The 18,193-nt window shown below is 39.4% G+C and overlaps 1 protein-coding gene across 2 annotated transcripts in view; it reads left to right on the forward strand.

The window, feature by feature from the left end:
• Positions 1 to 18,193, forward strand: part of RUNDC3B (RUN domain containing 3B) — a 57,507-nt gene that overhangs the window by 26,842 nt on the left and 12,472 nt on the right. For both annotated transcript variants that reach the window (XM_064704227.1, XM_064704228.1), the window contains one exon: positions 10,182 to 10,339. In XM_064704227.1, the coding sequence (XP_064560297.1) occupies positions 10,182 to 10,339 (158 nt within the window). The remainder of the gene's footprint in view (positions 1 to 10,181; positions 10,340 to 18,193) is intronic.

Genomic DNA, 18,193 nt, shown 5'->3' on the forward strand with positions numbered 1-18,193 from the left:
CCTACAGTCAGAAAATTTTCTGTTCTCTAATTTTCATTTGGGGATGGGCCTGCCTAGTTTTTATATGATTCACATCAATTGTACTGCATCTGTTCTATTACAGCTTGAACAAATGACCATTAAGATGGACTGTGTAACAGAGCTTCTTTCCCAAGTGTTTCTCTCCCTTCCCTTTTTTCATGCCAATGAGTTGCACCAACCACTGAGTTGCACTCAGTCCAGTAGGTAGCAGTTCATCAGAGACTTTTTATTTGAACAAAAGGGCTTTCTGACATTCTGTGTCTTGGAAAACTGGGTGTTTGTGACAAGAAGACCAAGTTGAAAATAATGTGTTTAGTAGCTGATACAGTAGGCGTTGTTATAAATAGACTCAAGAGGAGTGAAATTTCCAATTTGAATTTATTAATTCAAGGCATACAGCATAAGCAAAAGTTTCAGCGCTGGACGGCAGGGGAGTCTCCGCTCCACCAACTGCCGCACCCTCATCCCCAACGTCCCCCTTTTTAAGTTCTTAGTGCTTCCGGACTGCTGTGTCATTTTGAAGTACTCTGCGCTTGCGTTGATTGTTGCAAGGGGGTCTTCTCTCACCTCCTGGTGGTCGATGATGAAGGTCTTGGTAGTCTTCCTCGGTTGTGTCCTTTGACCTGATTCCATATTTGGTAGAAGAGCTTCGCCCTTTCTCTTATAAAACTTACTTAAGATCTTATGATTACCACGCGATTATGCAGGCAAAAAAAGAATTATGTAAGTTAAATAAATCAAACAGGAACTTAACCACATCCTCTATTTTTGAGGTTTTTTTTGTGTAGCAAGCTAGACAAACACTTAATCACATCTTCTATTTTTAAGGTTTTCTGTGTAACGAACAAGAGGTTTTATCTGTTTCAATCCCCCCTTTCTCTTTTATCCTCTTGTTCGTCAAACCTAGCCAATGTGTATCGACTTAGTTCTAAGTATTCTCCCCCTTCGGCTCCCCGCAAAGCTTTGTATTCTGAGCGTATCACCATAAGGTGAGCTGCTTCCAGCCTCCCTTTAACAATATTCACTATTTTATTAAAAAGGCAAAGTCCAAACATAAGTCCCAACATTAACAGTATTACTGGTCCTGCAATAGTTGACAACAAAGTAATAAGCCGGGGAGTAATTGAACCAAGTTTCATACCAGCTCTGTTGAGCTTCTCTTTCTTTTTTCCTCTGTTCTAACCTTTCTCTAAGTTTTGCCATTGAGTCTTGGATGACCCCACTCTTGTTGACGTATGAGCAACATTCCTCTCGTAAGGCCATGCATAGCCCTTCTTGCTGTAATAATAGAAGGTTTAGTCCTCGCCTATTTTGTAATGCTACTTCTGCCAGGGAATCTAAGGATTCTGTGAGATCTCTTATGGATTCTTCAATTCTCCTTAAATCTTCGTCTACAGATAGTCTAAGTTCTTGAAACCCTTTATGTTGTTGTACTAATGAGGCTACTCCTGTTCCTGTTCCAATTGCTCCGACTCCCAATAACATGGCTACCGTGAGAGTGGTGAAGACTTCCCTTTTTACTAAGTGATGCTCTGGCCCCTGATATTGATCATAAACGTAGTCAGGTGAGTGGTAAGTTATCCTGGGCACGATTAACACTTGAACACAGAATTCACTGGTTCTGTTAAATTTTTCTATATTTATACAAGGAGTAACTCCTAAAGTATTGCAAACCCATTTTGTGTTCATTGCTGGGAGTAGCCATTGTGCTGGCTTTGCTGGATCTCTAAGTTTCCCATACTCAGCACACAGGTGGTGTTTTTCTGGGGTTACTTGTCCTATACATCTCCCCTTCCCTGTGACTTTTGCTAAAGTTATTCCTTTCTGAGTATTCTCTTTCTTCCACAGGCATCTCGCAGGGTTGGTGTCATTTATTCTCTTAGCCTTTGCCGTGATTCCTATTGCCTCATAAAAAGGGGGTTTGAGTGTATAATTTTTGTTTCTAGAACTTTCTGATCTTCCCATCTAATTAGGGACCACTTAAAGGGTTCATGGGTCTGAGCATAGGATATCTTAATCACTACACACATCAGTATTAGCTTTGTCCAAACCGGGTGGTCCACATGGTTGGAATAGGACTTAAAAATTTGTTTTTGTTGTCTTTCTTTTCCCCGTTCCCCTCCCCTTAGTGGTGGCTCACCAATCTTGCGGTAGGACTGCCAGCATCTCCTGGACTTCCCACAGAGGGGCCGAGACTTCCGATTGTCTCCACAGTCCATTACCCCTCTGCCTCGCTCGACGACTCGGTTGCTGCGAGCCTCGAGGGTGACCATCTTCTCGGCAGCAGGGGTATTCTTCAGGAGCTGGATAATTATGATTGTCTCTTCCCCACCTTCTCTCTAAGCTAGCAGCCCAGTTTCTGGCTTTTATTTGTGGGATATCACACCATATGGTGGGACTACTTCTCCTGCACACCACTTCGAGAATGTCAAGGATGAAGGGGGCCGGTTCGTTTGAGTGATAACAGAACCGTTCGGGGTTTATACCCTTTGAGAAGGTCTCCCACCACTGATCTGACCCAAGTTTTATTTCTCCCGAGTCTACTTTATAATTAAGGATCATAGAAGTTAGTCTCTTTTCATTAGTATAACAGGGGCCGCAAATGCCCCTAGGAACCCGTCCTCTCCGACAATGAGTCCACCACGGTTCGTGACACAGCTTACAAGAAAAGCATAAAAATGGGTAACAATCACAGTCCAAATAATTGCATTTTAGTCTTATTTCTTCACATCTGGCTGACTCCCCTCCCCAGGTTTGTCCTTTATATTTGAGGCGAGGAGACTTAAAGTAAGGCTTACCCAGTTCATCCTCTAATCTTTTACAATATCCCGGTGATCGCCCGTTTCTTGTTAAGAGGTCTTGAAGATATTGATTGTCCCCTACCCAGACTATTATCCAAATCATGAAGTTCGCTGTAATTTGATTGTGGTTTCTCCAGGGACACTGCAGACCTTCCAGTTGTCCGGGGGTTTCACTGGTCCCTTGATACGACTAGCGTGAGTCCACCCTTTCTCAACAGTTTGGACTGCTGCATCTGTTGTAATAAGTACTTGGTAAGGTCCTTCCCACTTTGGTATCAAGGGGTTTTCTTTCCAGCTTCGGACCAACACCCAATCCCCTGGTTGCACCTGGTGTAAGGTAAAATCTAAGGGGGGTTTTTGTGCAAGCATCCCTTTTTTTTTTTTTTTTTTTTTTTTTTTTTTTTTTTTTCATAAAGCCTTTTTAAACTTGTTCAATTCTGCTAAGTATTTATTCATGCATTGATCATTAATAACTGGGTGCTCCTGAGGTCCCTCAAGATTGTATGGCATTCTATACAGCATTTCAAAGGGAGATATCCCTATATCTATTCTAGGTGTGGTCCGTATAGTTAATAGGGCTAAAGGGACACATTTTACCCAGGACATTTTTGTTTCCATTACTAACTTAGTTAGTTGTTTCTTTATTTCTCCATTCATCCTTTCTACTCGTCCTGAACTTTGAGGATGCCACAGAGTATGTTGTTCCCATTTTATTCCAAGAGCTTTGGCTAGGTTCTGGGTTATCTGAGATGTAAAGTGTGGTCCCCGATCAGAATCTATAACTTCTGGGACCCCATATCAAGGAATTATTTCTTCTAGTAATACTTTCGCAACTACCTTAGCAGTTTCCCTCGGGGTTGGGAATGCTTCTACAAAGTGAGTAAGGTGGTCTAACAGACCAGGACTAATAGATATTTTATCCTTCCTACCTTCGGGAGTTCAGTAAAATCTACTTGAATATGCGAAAAAGGTCTCTTTGCCAGAGGTCGCCCTCCCTCTGGCAACTTCCTTAGGTTTTTCCTATTTGTTTGTAGGCACAGAAGGCAACCCCTAGTTACTTGTTTAGCCATGTCCCAGATCCCCATACTCATGTATTTGGTGGCAAAATAATCTACTAATCCTTGTGATCCCCAATGGGTCTTCTGATGAACTTTTTCCAATAATCTATAGGCCATAACTTTAGGTAATACTTCCCTCCCATCGGGTAGAAACCACCTCCCTTCAGAATTTTCGGTTGCTCCAATTTCTAGCAGCTTTTTCTTTTCTTCTTCCCTAAATTTTATAATTTGGTCTTGGCCCTTTAAATCAGTGATGTCTTTGTCTCCCTTCAGGGTCAGGATTCGTAGTGCTGCTCGCTTTGCTTCTCGATCCGTTGCATTATTTCCCCTACTCTGTAAATCTAATCCCCGTTGGTGCCCTTTTAGATGGACTACTGCCAACCTTCGGGGTTTCCTTAGTGCTTTTAAAACTTCCGTAATAAGATTCCTGTGAACTAAATCTTTTCCTTGAGAATTGACCAGCCCCCTTTCTTCCCATTTTTTTCCAAATGTATGTACTATTCTATAACAATATTTGGAATCTGTAAAGATAGTTTCCTCTTTTCCTTCCAGAAAATTTAATGCACGCAGTAAGGAGTATAGTTCACACGCTTGGGCTGACCAAGATCTATCTAGTGGCCCTGACTCTAGTATTTGCAACTCAGGTCCCCTAATGATAGCAGACCCTGATGTTCTCGTCCCTTCTATAATCCTTGAGGACCCATCTATGAATAACTTTTCTCCTGTGTTTAATTTTTTTTTTTTTCTTTTTTTTTTTTTTTTTTTTTTTTTTTTCAGATCTGGTCTTATTTTTACTTGTTCCTCTATAGTGATTATGCAATCATGCTCTAATGGTTCTGCGCCTCATTCTCCATATAGGAACTCAGCGGGGTTTTGCAAGGCTGTGGTTTCAATTGTTAAATTTGGGGCTTCTATTAGGATTCCTTCGTATTTGAGAAGTCAAGCATCAGATATCCATTTGTCAGCTTTTTGCTGAAGCACCCCCCCCTAATGTTATGGGGAGACATTACCTTCAATGTACTTGTTAAAAGTAATTTTTCGTCCAGAGACAAAGGGTGCTGTCTTATTCTAATCGGGACATCTGGATTCTTAATAGTTACCGTAAAAGGAGTGATTTTTAACTGCCCAACACTCTCAGGAGTGTACCATACTTCGGGATTGATTTTTGCCTCGTCCTCCACTCGCAGAGGACAAAGTTTTATTCTAAGCTCTTTTTCTTCTACATCAATCCTAATTCCTAGTTCAATAATCATGTCTCAACCCAATAAATTATATTCTGATTCGGGAACCAACAAAAATCCCCTATCCCTATTTTTGAATCTGTTTCTATTACTACACCCTTAATAATTTTTACTTCAAATGGTTCCCCTTTTGCCCCAATGACGGTTGCAACTTCTTTAGACAAATTACATCCTTTTGGTAAAAACTGAATAGTTGATCTCTCGGCCCCAGTGTCTACCAGGAAAGGTATTTCCTGGTGTTGGGGACCCACCTTAAGTTTTATCAAGGGCTCTTTAGGTGTTTTTCGGGTCCCCAATAAATAGAGCCCCTGACCCCTCTAATCCATCAGGAATTCCTTCTCATCTTTAATCCTAACCCTACATTCCTTTTTAAAATGCCCTCTTTTTTCACAATAGAAACAAATCCTCTGACTTGCTGTCTCTTTGGGCTCTCCCTTTCTGGGATCCCCAAACTTCCTCTCTTGTCTTTCATACCCCCTATTCCCACTCGTTGCTGCCACCATTAGCCTAACTTGCTTCCGATAACTCTCATCCTCTCTCCTAACATACACTTTCTGTGCTTCCCTTAAAAGTTCATCCAGCCCTCGGTCTTGCCAATCTTCAATCTTTTGTATTTTCCTTTTTATATCTTCCCATGATTTTGAAACAAAATGTACCTTTAAAAGAGCTTCTCCGGCTGGTCCATTAGGATCCATACTGGAGTATAGCTGGAAGTTCCGTCTTAACCTTTCTAATCAATCTGTGGGTGATTCATCTTTTTTTTCTGTCTATCGTTGAAAGCTTTATCTATATTCTGGCCCCTTGGGACTGATTCCCTAATTCCTTGGATTATTCAAATCCTGCATATGCGTTCGATGGGCTGGGTTTTGATGATCCCATTGCGGATTCTGCAGAGGCCACTTAGTATCCGCGGAGGGACACTGGGCGTGTTGCGCATCCCAGATACGCATTCCCTCTCTCCTAATCATATTTCGTTCTTCAGCCGAAAATAAAATTGTTAAAATCGACTGGAGTTCTTCCCATGTATACATGTTTGGACTCAAAAATTGATCTACCTTATCAGCTACTCCTAAAGGATCTTCTAGTAAATGTCCCATTTCTTCTTTTTTTAAATTCTTGAACATCGGTCGAACTCAGGGGGACTGAAATAAATCCTATTCCTGCCTGCGGACCCCCATCGGCATTTCCCTTAAGGGAAAAAGCCCCGTCTGTTGTTCTTTAGTCCGACTCCTAGTGATTGGACTCCGGTAATCTGATTGGTCAGAGTCACTATCATTACTTTGAGGTGGGGGCACCGGTGCATTTGGCACTGGAGGAGGTGGGGGTGGGACATAAGGAGGGGGTACTATTATAATTTCATCTCCTTTTCCCTTCTTCTCCTTTTTCTTATCCAGTTCCTTATTTTCCTCAGTTAGCTTAAAGATGTATACTTCTGGTCTAAACACCCAGATTTTTGCATACTCGCTTTCTTCTGGCGAGATAGGTTCTTTAGAGTTTACCCAAATGTTTAATGTCTGTCTTACCCAATCTTCCGATGATCCGAAGATGGGCCAATATACATTTTTAGAAATTTCCTTCCCGCCCCAAACTTCTACACAATAGTGTATCATTTTAGCCCTGTCTTTACTTTCAGTTCCTGGGAAGTGTTTCCAGTTACTAAGCAAGTATCCCAGGGGGCTGTCCCTTGAAATGGAGGGAGCTTAACCTGTGCAGGGGGCTTACGCTTCCCCTGTCTCATTCTTCCGGAGTGCCTTCTTACACACACGTATCTTTCACTTCCCCTCTTTCGTGGCCCGAGCCCTCGCGGGTCTGCGGAACCGCACTACTGGAGGGTCCGCAATCGCTTGGAAGATCTGGCTACCAGTCCTCCTCTCATTCACACATCACATCGCCACACTCCGGGATCCCATTCTTCCGGAGTGCCTTCCACACTCCGGGATCCCAACCCCAACCGGACGGATCCCGTTCTTCCGGAGTGCCCCCGCACTCCGGGATCCCATACTTACGCGTCCTGCGTCTTCGTCCGGACCCTGTGCACAGAAGATTAAGGGGTTCACCGGTGTCTCCCTTTTGCTTATGAGTATAATTTAGGTTCGTCGGTGGGGGAGGTGGAGGTCGTCCAGAGGGGCCACCTAACTAGGTTAGGTGGGGCGCCCCCCTCTCTGGAACAACTTTTCCAATTCACTCCCCCATCCGAGTCACGGCACCAATTTGTTATAAATAGACTCAAGAGGAGTGAAATTTCCAATTTGAATTTATTAATTCAAGGCATACAGCATAAGCAAAAGTTTCAGCGCTGGACGGCAGGGGGGTCTCCGCTCCACCAACTGCCGCACCCTCATCCCCAACGTCCCCCTTTTTAAGTTCTTAGTGCTTCCGGACTGCTGTGTCATTTTGAAGTACTCTGCGCTTGCGTTGATTGTTGCAAGGGGGTCTTCTCTCACCTCCTGGTGGTCGATGATGAAGGTCTTGGTAGTCTTCCTCGGTTGTGTCCTTTGACCTGATTCCATATTTGGTAGAAGAGCTTCGCCCTTTCTCTTATAAAACTTACTTAAGATCTTATGATTACCACGCGATTATGCAGGCAAAAAAGAATTATGTAAGTTAAATAAATCAAACAGGAACTTAACCACATCCTCTATTTTTGAGGTTTTTTTTGTGTAGCAAGCTAGACAAACACTTAATCACATCTTCTATTTTTAAGGTTTTCTGTGTAACGAACAAGAGGTTTTATCTGTTTCAGGCGTGATTGATCCTTTTTTTGATCTATTGTCATTCATTTTGCCCAAACAGTGATAAATTCCTTTTGTGCCTGTGGTAGGGATAAGGTCAGGTGTTACTTCAGCAAGCTAAATCCTAGCATTGCTTTATTGCTACGCTCTGCAGGTTTAGACCAAGACTCCTTGATCATGCTACTGTCCCATCTTGTGTACTTGACCAAAGCAGATGTGGAGGAAAGAATAAACACAAAGTACATGATTATGCCCCATTTTTCTTCTAATGCACTCTTAACCAATGTATGTCAGCTGAGGGGCTGCCTGAAGCTAAAAGGTTTGTCTGTGTAGTAACCTCAGATAAATGTCTCTGCCAAATACTTGTCAAATATCCCCTCGATTCCATGTAAAATTTCACCATCCAAACATTTTTTTTGGCAAAGCATTCTGTGAATCTACCATCTGTTGTGTGAAAAACTACCTCCTATTCTGTCTTTCGAAATCTGGTTCCTAAGAGCTTGATTTCATGGAGCCTAGCTATTGCTTTTTAAAAGGTTAGGAACTGTCTCTTCCTTTCTGCCCTGCCCAGGCCACTCTGGAAATATGACAACTTTGTCTTTTCCAGGTTGTCTCCTGTCCACATCAATGAGTCATACTTTACACATTTGTTATTTATTCTGGAATGGTTTAAGCTGTTCACTTTTGAATAGTAAACTCTGAAATTATTTGTGTCCTGTTTATTCTGCAAGTTTATATGCTTGTACTGATGGGATGTGCATCTCCATGTCATTATAGATAGACGTATTTAGTGTACATAGGATTATGTTTCTGGTACTGGTGCTTCTTTTCTAAAATGTTTCTGTAAAATGGTTTTTTTGGGGGTTTTTTCTGTTTTTTTTTTTTGGGGGGGGTATGTTTTTGAGAGACAGGACATTTGTTATGTTGTAATGCAGCATTTAATACTTTCAAAGTGCTAACTTAGAACTCCAAGGAATATATACCATAGGAGTCAAGATAACAGTAATATTTGATGAGGCAGAACTAGGCATACTGAAAAGCTCTCAAGATTCCTTGGAACTTGTACTGAGACTAAAAAGTCCCTGTCAAACATAAATACACCAAATGGATAGAACTATATTTAACAATAGGATCACAGAATAGTTGTAATCATGTGGCATCTCTGGAGATTGTCTTGTCCATCTCCCCTGCTCAGAAAAAAAGTAGACTAGAGCAGGTTTCTCAAGGCCTTTTTCAGTCAGGCTGTGAGTATCCTGGGGATACACATTCTCTAGCCTGTTTGGACAGGCTCGTTTAATGGAGAAAAAAGGAACGAGGAAAGAAAAGTTTTCTTTAAATAGTTTCCTGTATGCATGTATTTCAGATTGTGCCCATTGCCTCTTTTCACTGGCTGTCATAGAGAAGAGTCTGATTCCATCATGCATACACTCTCCCATTAAACACTGATGCATATTGATATGATTCTTTTCCCTCTTCTCTTCGGCCCTGAACTGAGCAATCCCAGCTCCCTGTGTTTCTTCTCATCCCAGAGATGCTTCAAACCCTTAACAGTCTTTGTGGTGATGAATTACACTAGTAGCACTTTGTTGCCAGCTAATGTGAACCTGTTTTCTTAGCTCAGGAGTTGAGAACAGACTCATCCATTCTGTGCCTCTGAAAACTACCTTGTTTTTAATACCTTTTTTAAAACATGGGCACATTATAAACAGTTGCACATTTTTCCACAGGTTTCAAGGAATGTGCACAATTTTAGTGTAGACTTATGGTACCTGGTTTTAATTGACAATTTCTAAGAAGTTACTAACACCTGACGTGCTGGAACCTTCTTTGTCATTTTAATGTGTGATTCAAAATTTCAAAGAAACTTTAAATTAACATTGGATATTTTATTAATAGTAATTCTGGATCCCTTTCATTAACTATAAAGATCCATGTAGGCATAGCCTACTCTTACCCTTGTGTATTATCTAACATCCTGCACCTGTTCAGTTGTAGAATTCTGATTTATTTTCTTGTACTCGTGACAGTTGCTTTTGAAAGATGAATTAGTGTTTCATGCTGGTGGCTTTCCTGTCTCATTTTTTCATCCATTTTTCTACTCCTCTGCAAGAGTATAAATAAATATATGATTTTCCTGTTGCCTACTAGGAAATCTCAAACTAAACTAAAGTCAATTTACTAGTCTGTTTAAAAATAAATAATTAAAAAACCTACAACAAACCCAAAATAAAATTGTATATATCATAAACCAACAAATAGGAACATGCATGATTGAAAGTGGTTTTGATAGTGTGTTCTTCAAAGTTTTCTAATAATTTACATTTTCAGGGTTATCTTGAAGAATTGGTACGACTCAGAGAAAACCAGCTGTCTGAATCTGTCTCACAGAATAAACTGCTGTTACAAAGAATTGAAGATATGGATCTAGCCCATAAAATGGAGAAGGAGCAGCTGGAATATATCATTGTGGAACTGCAAGACCAGTTGTAAGTTAGCATAATGGAGAAGCATTGCTACAGCAGCATTACTTAAATTATTTAAGTTATATAACTATACAATATGTGGAGTTTCTAATCCTGTGGAAATGAGTCAACTTCTTAAAGAAATTGATGTAGTTTAGCTTTTTTTCTTTTAATCTGACAAGTCTTAGATTTGGGAATGGTTCCCTGGAAACCGTAGTAGTGTAAAACAGAATAATTCTGAGATTAAATATTTAAATTTTTAAAATCTGAAATAGCTTACAGTAAATTGCTTAAATTTTATACACATTTTTATAAAATGTTCTTTATATTTCATTACTTCTAGTTTTAAGGCTACCCCTAAAAGTATTGAAACCAGCTACCTTGTGAAGACCATTTTTTAAAAGTTAGGCAAGAGGGGTAAAAAATATTTATTTTCTTTGGCTAGATTTTAATTTATTTGTGATGGCTCAGACACTGTAGAAGTTAGTCTGATAGTCCTAAAAGTATTCAAACTGGCAAAACGGTTCACTATCACCTTTTCTTCAATGTAAGGCAAAATGCTAAAACAGTAGAAGGCTTATTTTTAATTTTTATAGCATATGTGATTTCTAGTATGATAAATGTTGGAGTATCTTATGATCATTACACAGTTTATCCTCTCAGCCCTGTCTGTTGGGTGGGGAGGAACTCTCCTTTTGCAGACATTGCCCCCTTGGATGGGTCTCTGAGCAGCCTGGTGTAGGGGAAGGTGCCCCTGCCCATGGCACGGTGTTGGAGCAGGATGATCTGTAAGGTCCCTCCCAACCCAAGCAGTTCTGTAATTCTGTGTTTAAAGACCCAGGCAGATGGAAAACTCAGTGATAGGTTGCCATGAAACTGCCATTCAACTGCAGCAGTTGAATGTTCTCTTCATAACAAATATAAAACAAATTGTTTTGCCTTAAATCTGGATTAATTTGTTAGTGTCTGAGCCCTGGAGTAACATGGCAGCCTTCTGAAACAATCCACAGTAAAGAGAATATATGAAGACACCATCCAAAAGGGTCTTTACTGCAAAGTAAGATATTTCAAGCTTGTAAGCAAAGCTTTGGGGTTTTTTTCTGCTGCTCTCTCTCTCATAATGGATCATTTTATTGCCGGTGCTTGAAATGGATTTTATGAAAATGTTCTGGAATACAGAATTGGCATTTTATTTAGGCCAATTGCAGAGTTGATTAAGAAAAAAAGATGTTTTTTCAACTTCTTTTTTTTTTCCTTCTGATTGACTGTAAGGTTTTGAGACATACCTGTTCTTGAACTCTTCTCTGAACTTGCTGATATGCCTAATGATTCATGTTATACTGCTTTGGCATCCCTGGTTATTTGGGGGATGTGAGGGAAGGTGTAAACTTATTTAAACCTACTCTGATGCTGGAAATTTTGAATGCTCTTACCTGCTGTTAAATTTTAGCTGAGATGTGTGCAGTCAGACTGTTCTGAAGATCTCAGCCTTTCAGGTTTGATTTTGTTTGATGGCTTTATTGTGTAAAGGCTCAAATTGTGGAATAACCTCTGTTGTATCTTGTCAGTGCTCTTTTATATCTGTTTGTGAGACACTGCAGTCAGGAGTCTGAACTACTCTAGATATTTGGGGTATAATTTTACATTTTTATTGCTGTGAGTGTAGTGTGCCTGACAGGTGAGGGAGGGGAAGAAATATTCCTAGCAGGTTTATAATGGTCAACATCAGTCATAATTAGTTTATTTTAACAATATTTGGTGTTTATGTTGGGTCTTTTATTCCAAACAAAGGTACTCTGGCAACAGAATGTGTTTTATCAGTAATATGTCTGTAATGAGGCATGAGTTTTGGCCAATTGGTTTTTATGGTCCAGCCATTTTAGAATGATGTTAAAGTAATACCAAAACTTAGTGTTTTGTTCCCCTACCATCACTGACATTTTGAAGCAGTGAATGTAAGTTGTAATCTGAATTCTTCATCAGCAGATAAGAGCAAATCTGGGACTGTAATTCTGCCCAAGGCATACTGCATTGCTGTTTGTAAAACACTTTGAGATTGGTTTAGGATCGTTTGCTGTGTAATTGAAACTATTATAAATAAACATTCTATACTTCCTTTTTGATGATGCTCTTCTATTCTACTGGCTGCAGGCATGAAAAGCTAAATGTCAGTGAACTTGACAGAATCTGAGTCTATATCTATTTCTGCCTTCCCCCACCAAAAAAAAAAGAAGGTGAGGAATAGAGGTCTGACGTTGTTGACAGTATAGGCTGTTATGTTGCTGACTTGGAAACCAGTTAACCCAGGATCAACAGATCAACAAGGCCTTCAGGTTAAACATTAGATAAACATTAGATTTACTACAGAGAAGCTTTTCTCTGCGTGTATGCGTGTTCACTAAGGGGGCTTGCTGCAGAGCATGAAATAAATATGGGGATAGGACATCAGAAAAATTTGGATGGAATTTTTCTTTTACAGCTGCTATGCTTCATGTTCTGCAATTTTCAGTATTCTTAACTTTGTCTCACACACTTGAATATTCAAACTACAATGAACAAGATAGTTTCCGATTTAGTTAAAAGATCTCATCAATTTTACAGATCTCATGAATGCCACTATCTGGAAAATGGTGAAGCTGAAAATTTATCGTTTAGTTATTCACAAGAGTAATTTTTTTTTTGTGTGTCTCTCAGCTTAATTGCATTCCTTAGCAATATGCCCACCCGTCTGGGAATGGGACCTCTTACTTTGTTGGCAGGTGTCTGATGGCAAATCTAGGTGGAAAAGTGAATCTGCAATAGACAACCTGATTATCAGTTCAGCACACTTAAGCTAATACACAGCTGATCAGGAAGAAGGTTCAGGCTGGACATTGGCAAACATCCCTTTACCCAGAGGGAGGTCAAACACTGCAATAGGCTCCTGGAGAGGTGGTTGATGCCCTCAGTCCATCAGTGTTCAGGAGTCATTTCAGTTGTGTGAATTGTAATAATGATGAGCCATTCAGGGCCTTCATTTTTTTTCTTCAGATGTCATCACTGTCATGTGTTTTTTTCCCTAGGACTCGAACACTACAGAACAGTGCTTTTGGCTCTACTCTTCTCTAAGAATAGTGCATTTTTACAGTGCGGGTGAGGCAGTTCTAAAGGCCCTAAAGTACACAAAATAAACAGCTCTGAAGTTCTTGAAAATGACAACTCACAGGAGGACAGCCAGGAGAAGCCTGTGATCCATGGCATGCCTAGATGAAGAAAATAGTTCAAATTCTGTAACATTCAAATTACAGAATTATCATTTGATGGGATAGGGATCCCAAAGCATCAAGGAACTGGATCCTGGAGTATTTGAAATGTGCAGAGGCAGACATTCCTGCCTCCTCTGTGTTTCTGGAAAGAAGTGTTGAATGTCTCTTGAAGCACCGGGACATTTGATCGCACACCCCATCAGTAAAAAAAATTCTAAGAACCACCACAATATAGGTATAATTATTGATAAATTATATAAATATACTGTTGTGCTAATATGTTATTTGCATTCTTAAACATACACAAATAGAAATTGAGGAGTATAAGATAAAGATTAAATAAACAATTTACCTTGTTATGTAAATGTTACATGTTACATTTTTAAAAATTTGTTAGCAGTTCAAGAAGGGGTTTTTCCAGTACCCCAAAGGATTATCTTCTGCATCCCACTTTGAGAGCACTGCCTTGAAGGACTAGTTAGCTCAGTCAAAAATATGACTGGACAAAACCTGGAACCATTGGCCCACAATATCCTTGCATTAAAACTCTTTAGCTCAGCTTAAACAGACTTTTTTCCCCCCTTAGGGTGATGTTTAGTATTTCTTTTGTCTAACACACAACCTGTGTTACGACAAAATCTGCTTTTGTTACTTTCAAGTTCAGATTCTGCATCTGAAGTTGATATTTATATATGTTAAATATTGATGTATGATTACAAGACAGATTCATCAATTTCCTGATTGGCTCATTTCCTGCATATTGACTCACTGATGTTATAAAAATTGATCTCACTGATGTTATAAAGGTTGATCATGTCAGCATGCAACATCTTTTTAAACAAAGTGAAAGGAAAAAGGAAAGCATTGTATGCAAAGCAGAAAAACTCTCAAAATGCTTTAGAAGTTTTTTCTTCTGTTTTGATTTTTGCTGAAATGAGAACAGTGATTTGTGTAATGTTTACCACCACAGGTTTCCTCCGAAAGAATTTTTTTAAGTTTTCAGGTTGGTGTGCCTGGTGTAACAAGTTACAACCCCTTTGTCCCCACTGGTGTAACTTTTTAATCAGTTTATCACATTTATGGGAAATTTATTTTGTACATTCAAAATAACATATGTTTTATGTACATACAACTATGCTATATTTTATACCACTCTTTTTATCTCCCTCTACTGTTTTTTTGTAGATCCCCATCTTGTTATGGTGTTCTGTGGAGGGAAGAAAAGTTAGGGGGGAAAAAAGTCAGTCTTCCATGTTTGGAATTCTGTTACTGGTTAAGGCATAGATAAGCATTAAATTAAATTGAAGGGACACTCACATCTTATACTGTATTAAGCTTGACTGTGGAATTAAGAATTTTTTTAATGTGGTGTCATATCATAAAGATAGGTTTAACTTGTCTGGCTGTTCCTTCAGAATTAGCCTTTTCAAGGTCCAAACTATGCTATTCCTCCATTCTTAATGTCTTAATAGAATGTAATATTTGATTATATTAATAATACTTAATATTTTAATATCCAGCAATACTACATTTTCTATCTGAATAATGCAGCTGTATTTGTAAAGAGTGTGAATTCGGATGTGATTAACTCCAGGCAAAATTGACTTCTCTGTTTCAAACACACCATGACCTACCAGGTCTATTATGGACTACATGAAGGAGGATACACTGTATTCTCTGTTAGCAAAGATGATTTCTTTTCAGTGAATGGTCATGCCCCGTTTGGTTAAAAACTTGCTTATGAAAATGGTATCTCTGCTTGTCTTCACTTTTGTCAAGATGCTGTTTGTAAACACTCTGGAGTCTGCAGTGTGCTGCTGTGAGCGGGCAGGGCTCAGAGAGTCAGAGGGGAAGGCACAGGGCTGTAGAGGATGCAGGCTGTAGCTGGGCTGTCAGGGCTGTAGAGGATGCAGGCTGTAGCTGGGCTGTCAGGGCTGTGGAGGATGCAGGCTGTAGCTGGGCTGTCAGGGATGAGGGAATAGAGGATGCAGGCTGTAGCTGGGCACTCAGGGCTGTAGAGGATGCAGGCTGTAGCTGGGCTGTAGAGGATGCAGGCTGTAGCTGGGCTGTCAGGGATGTAGAGGATGCAGGCTGTAGCTGGGCTGTCAGGGACAAAGCAGAGAAAAGCTTCTCCAATGAAATGAAAGCAGGAGGGTCTGAGCAAAGGCTTTGAAATGGTGTGTTGTGTCTCCTTGTGAGTAAAACTTTAATGTGGGTTGCCTGGCTTTGTAATCCTAGCTCAAAACCTAAATCATCTGGAGAAGAAGGGAAGCTGGATCAATTTTTTTTTAGCTCTCTTGCTTTCATTTCAGATAGTCCCTCTTTTAAGACTTTTTTCAAAGAAACTGAATTCTTCAACTGCTTAAGTACAGTAAATCCAATTTGTTGCAGCTGCTTTACTTCCTCACTGAAAGGAAGTTGAAGATTAAATTTTAATCTTTGATCTTGGTAAGTTTCTTTCCTAGAATGTGAAAACTGAGAATGCTAATCCTTTCCTTTTAAAGCTTTAATGGATCCTGCTATCAAACCCTAATTCACATTAGCCATGCTTTTATTTGTAATGCTTCCTGTCTGTCCTCTGCTTCTCCCTCAAGTTTGAGCAGCACTTTGAAATCCTGTTTGGTTGATTTTCAACTTGTCTGTATGTGAGTTTTGGGTTTGTTTTTTTTTTTTTTTTTAACATCACAGAAAAAATATTACATATTCTGATAAAACTTTTTTTCAGGCAGTGTTTTGAATTTTTTTGGTGTAATTTTTTTGTTTCAAGTTTGCTGCAATATCGTAATCCCATTCTGTTTTACAAGGGTGTGACCTGACAGCAAGAAGGGAAGTTCTGGTTTTAGTGAGGTGGAAACCCAAGAAGTCATGGGTGTTTCCTTTTTTGCAAATATAACTAGGAAAAGTTCAGCTGGGCGTAGGACATAGAGAGATTCCTGCAATTCAGAGAGAAACATACAGGTCAAGGTACAGAACTGTGCACAATTAAACAATTTGCAGTCAAGCCTCTAACATGATTATTCTGTTCTTAGAATCCACATGGGTTTATTGTGCAAATGGAAACCAAAAGTTTCTGGGCTGATAGCAGCCTGAAGGAAAAGGCTTACTCTGCAGGATGCAGTAGATAGAGAGGCATTTATTTTTAACCCCTCATATTTTAGTATCTTATTCCGAACTATTAAAAGGGGGTGTTAAAATGTTTGTTTTAAAATAAACCTTAACATTCTAAAAAAAGTTTAAAGCTTTTGAAGCTATTGCTGTCTTCAAGGATGTGTTGGAATATTTACAGGAAAATGTTTTCTGACTCCCGAATGAAAAATACTTTTGTAAGGAGTCTGCCTTCTGCTCCCTTTTGTCCTGCACTCCCCTTGGTGGGTTAGAGACCCACAGGGACTTTTCTTTCTCCATTTTGCATACTTAATGACATCAGCATGGCAGTGTGTCCCCTTCTGGGAGTCTAATGTGTAATACTAAAGTCTGTTTTTATACTGGCATCTTTCCTCTCTTCTCCCATAGTTTCACTTCTATGGATAATGGTATTACATAGAAGTACCAAGCAAGAAAGCTTTAAATAAGTTACTTGGACATTAGCACCTTATGCATTCCGAAGTCCAGAACATTTGTCCAATGTAGAATTAAAAGACTGGGAACAGGGTAAAGTAAGGCCTTTCAGAATAATAATAATGACAAGTATTGAGTCTCTGAAGGCCTCAGTGCATTGCAAATGATGTGCATTCATGGTAGGAAAGCAGATTGTGTGGATTATGAGTTCCTTCCTCTGTCAATATACCTGAACTGTGGCAGAAGAAGAGTACTTGCTTTGGCATGGCAATACAGCACACATCTGTGTCTTCCTCTTCTGATTTCACAAGAGAATTGTCTCGTGTGTGGAACCTCAGGTGAACTTGAGGCTTTGTTGTCATAAAAGAGTTTGAGTGACTTGATGCTGCAAATGGAGGGATTAGAAAGAAACAGATAAAAATTATGGTAAGTTAATCATGGTGCATAATCATTAACTGCTGGATTGCAGTTACATAGCCTGAATTTGATTTCTTTGTGCTTTATCTGTTTAGGTAAAGAACCTCGCATTACCATTTGCTTCTGAGAGTCACAGGGTTTTGTGCTTAATTTCTTAACCTTCATATTCATCTGCTGTACATTTGCTCCTGTGTTCCAAAAAATACTGATGGGAAAAGCAAATATTTCATATTGCTTGTACATAAATGAGAAAAGTTGAGCAGAATTTAATATTTTCAAATATTTTTAATGCTAGTTCTGTATTTGCAGACATTATTTTGTCATTGATATACTGAAGGAGTATCTCTGCAATTTGTCAGACAAAAGAAATTGATGTTTAAATTATCCTAGCTTCAGATTTATCTTATTAGATTTATTGGTTTAAATAAATCAGACCAGGAATTAAGTTTCATCCAGTAGGAAAAGAGTGCAAATTCCTTTTATACTTTCAAAACAAAACTGTAAGTTTCTCTAAAATACAAATGGTTTGTTCAAAAGAAAGATGAGTTACAGATCAATGTGCATACACATGATTGCAAAAATGTTGGAGGTTTTTAAAATTAGGAATGGTATTTGTAAATTTAGGTTACAACTTGTTTTTCGAGTTTTAACTTTGTGT

This window comes from Zonotrichia leucophrys, chromosome 2 (assembly GCF_028769735.1).
Source record: "Zonotrichia leucophrys gambelii isolate GWCS_2022_RI chromosome 2, RI_Zleu_2.0, whole genome shotgun sequence".
NCBI lineage: Eukaryota > Metazoa > Chordata > Aves > Passeriformes > Passerellidae > Zonotrichia > Zonotrichia leucophrys.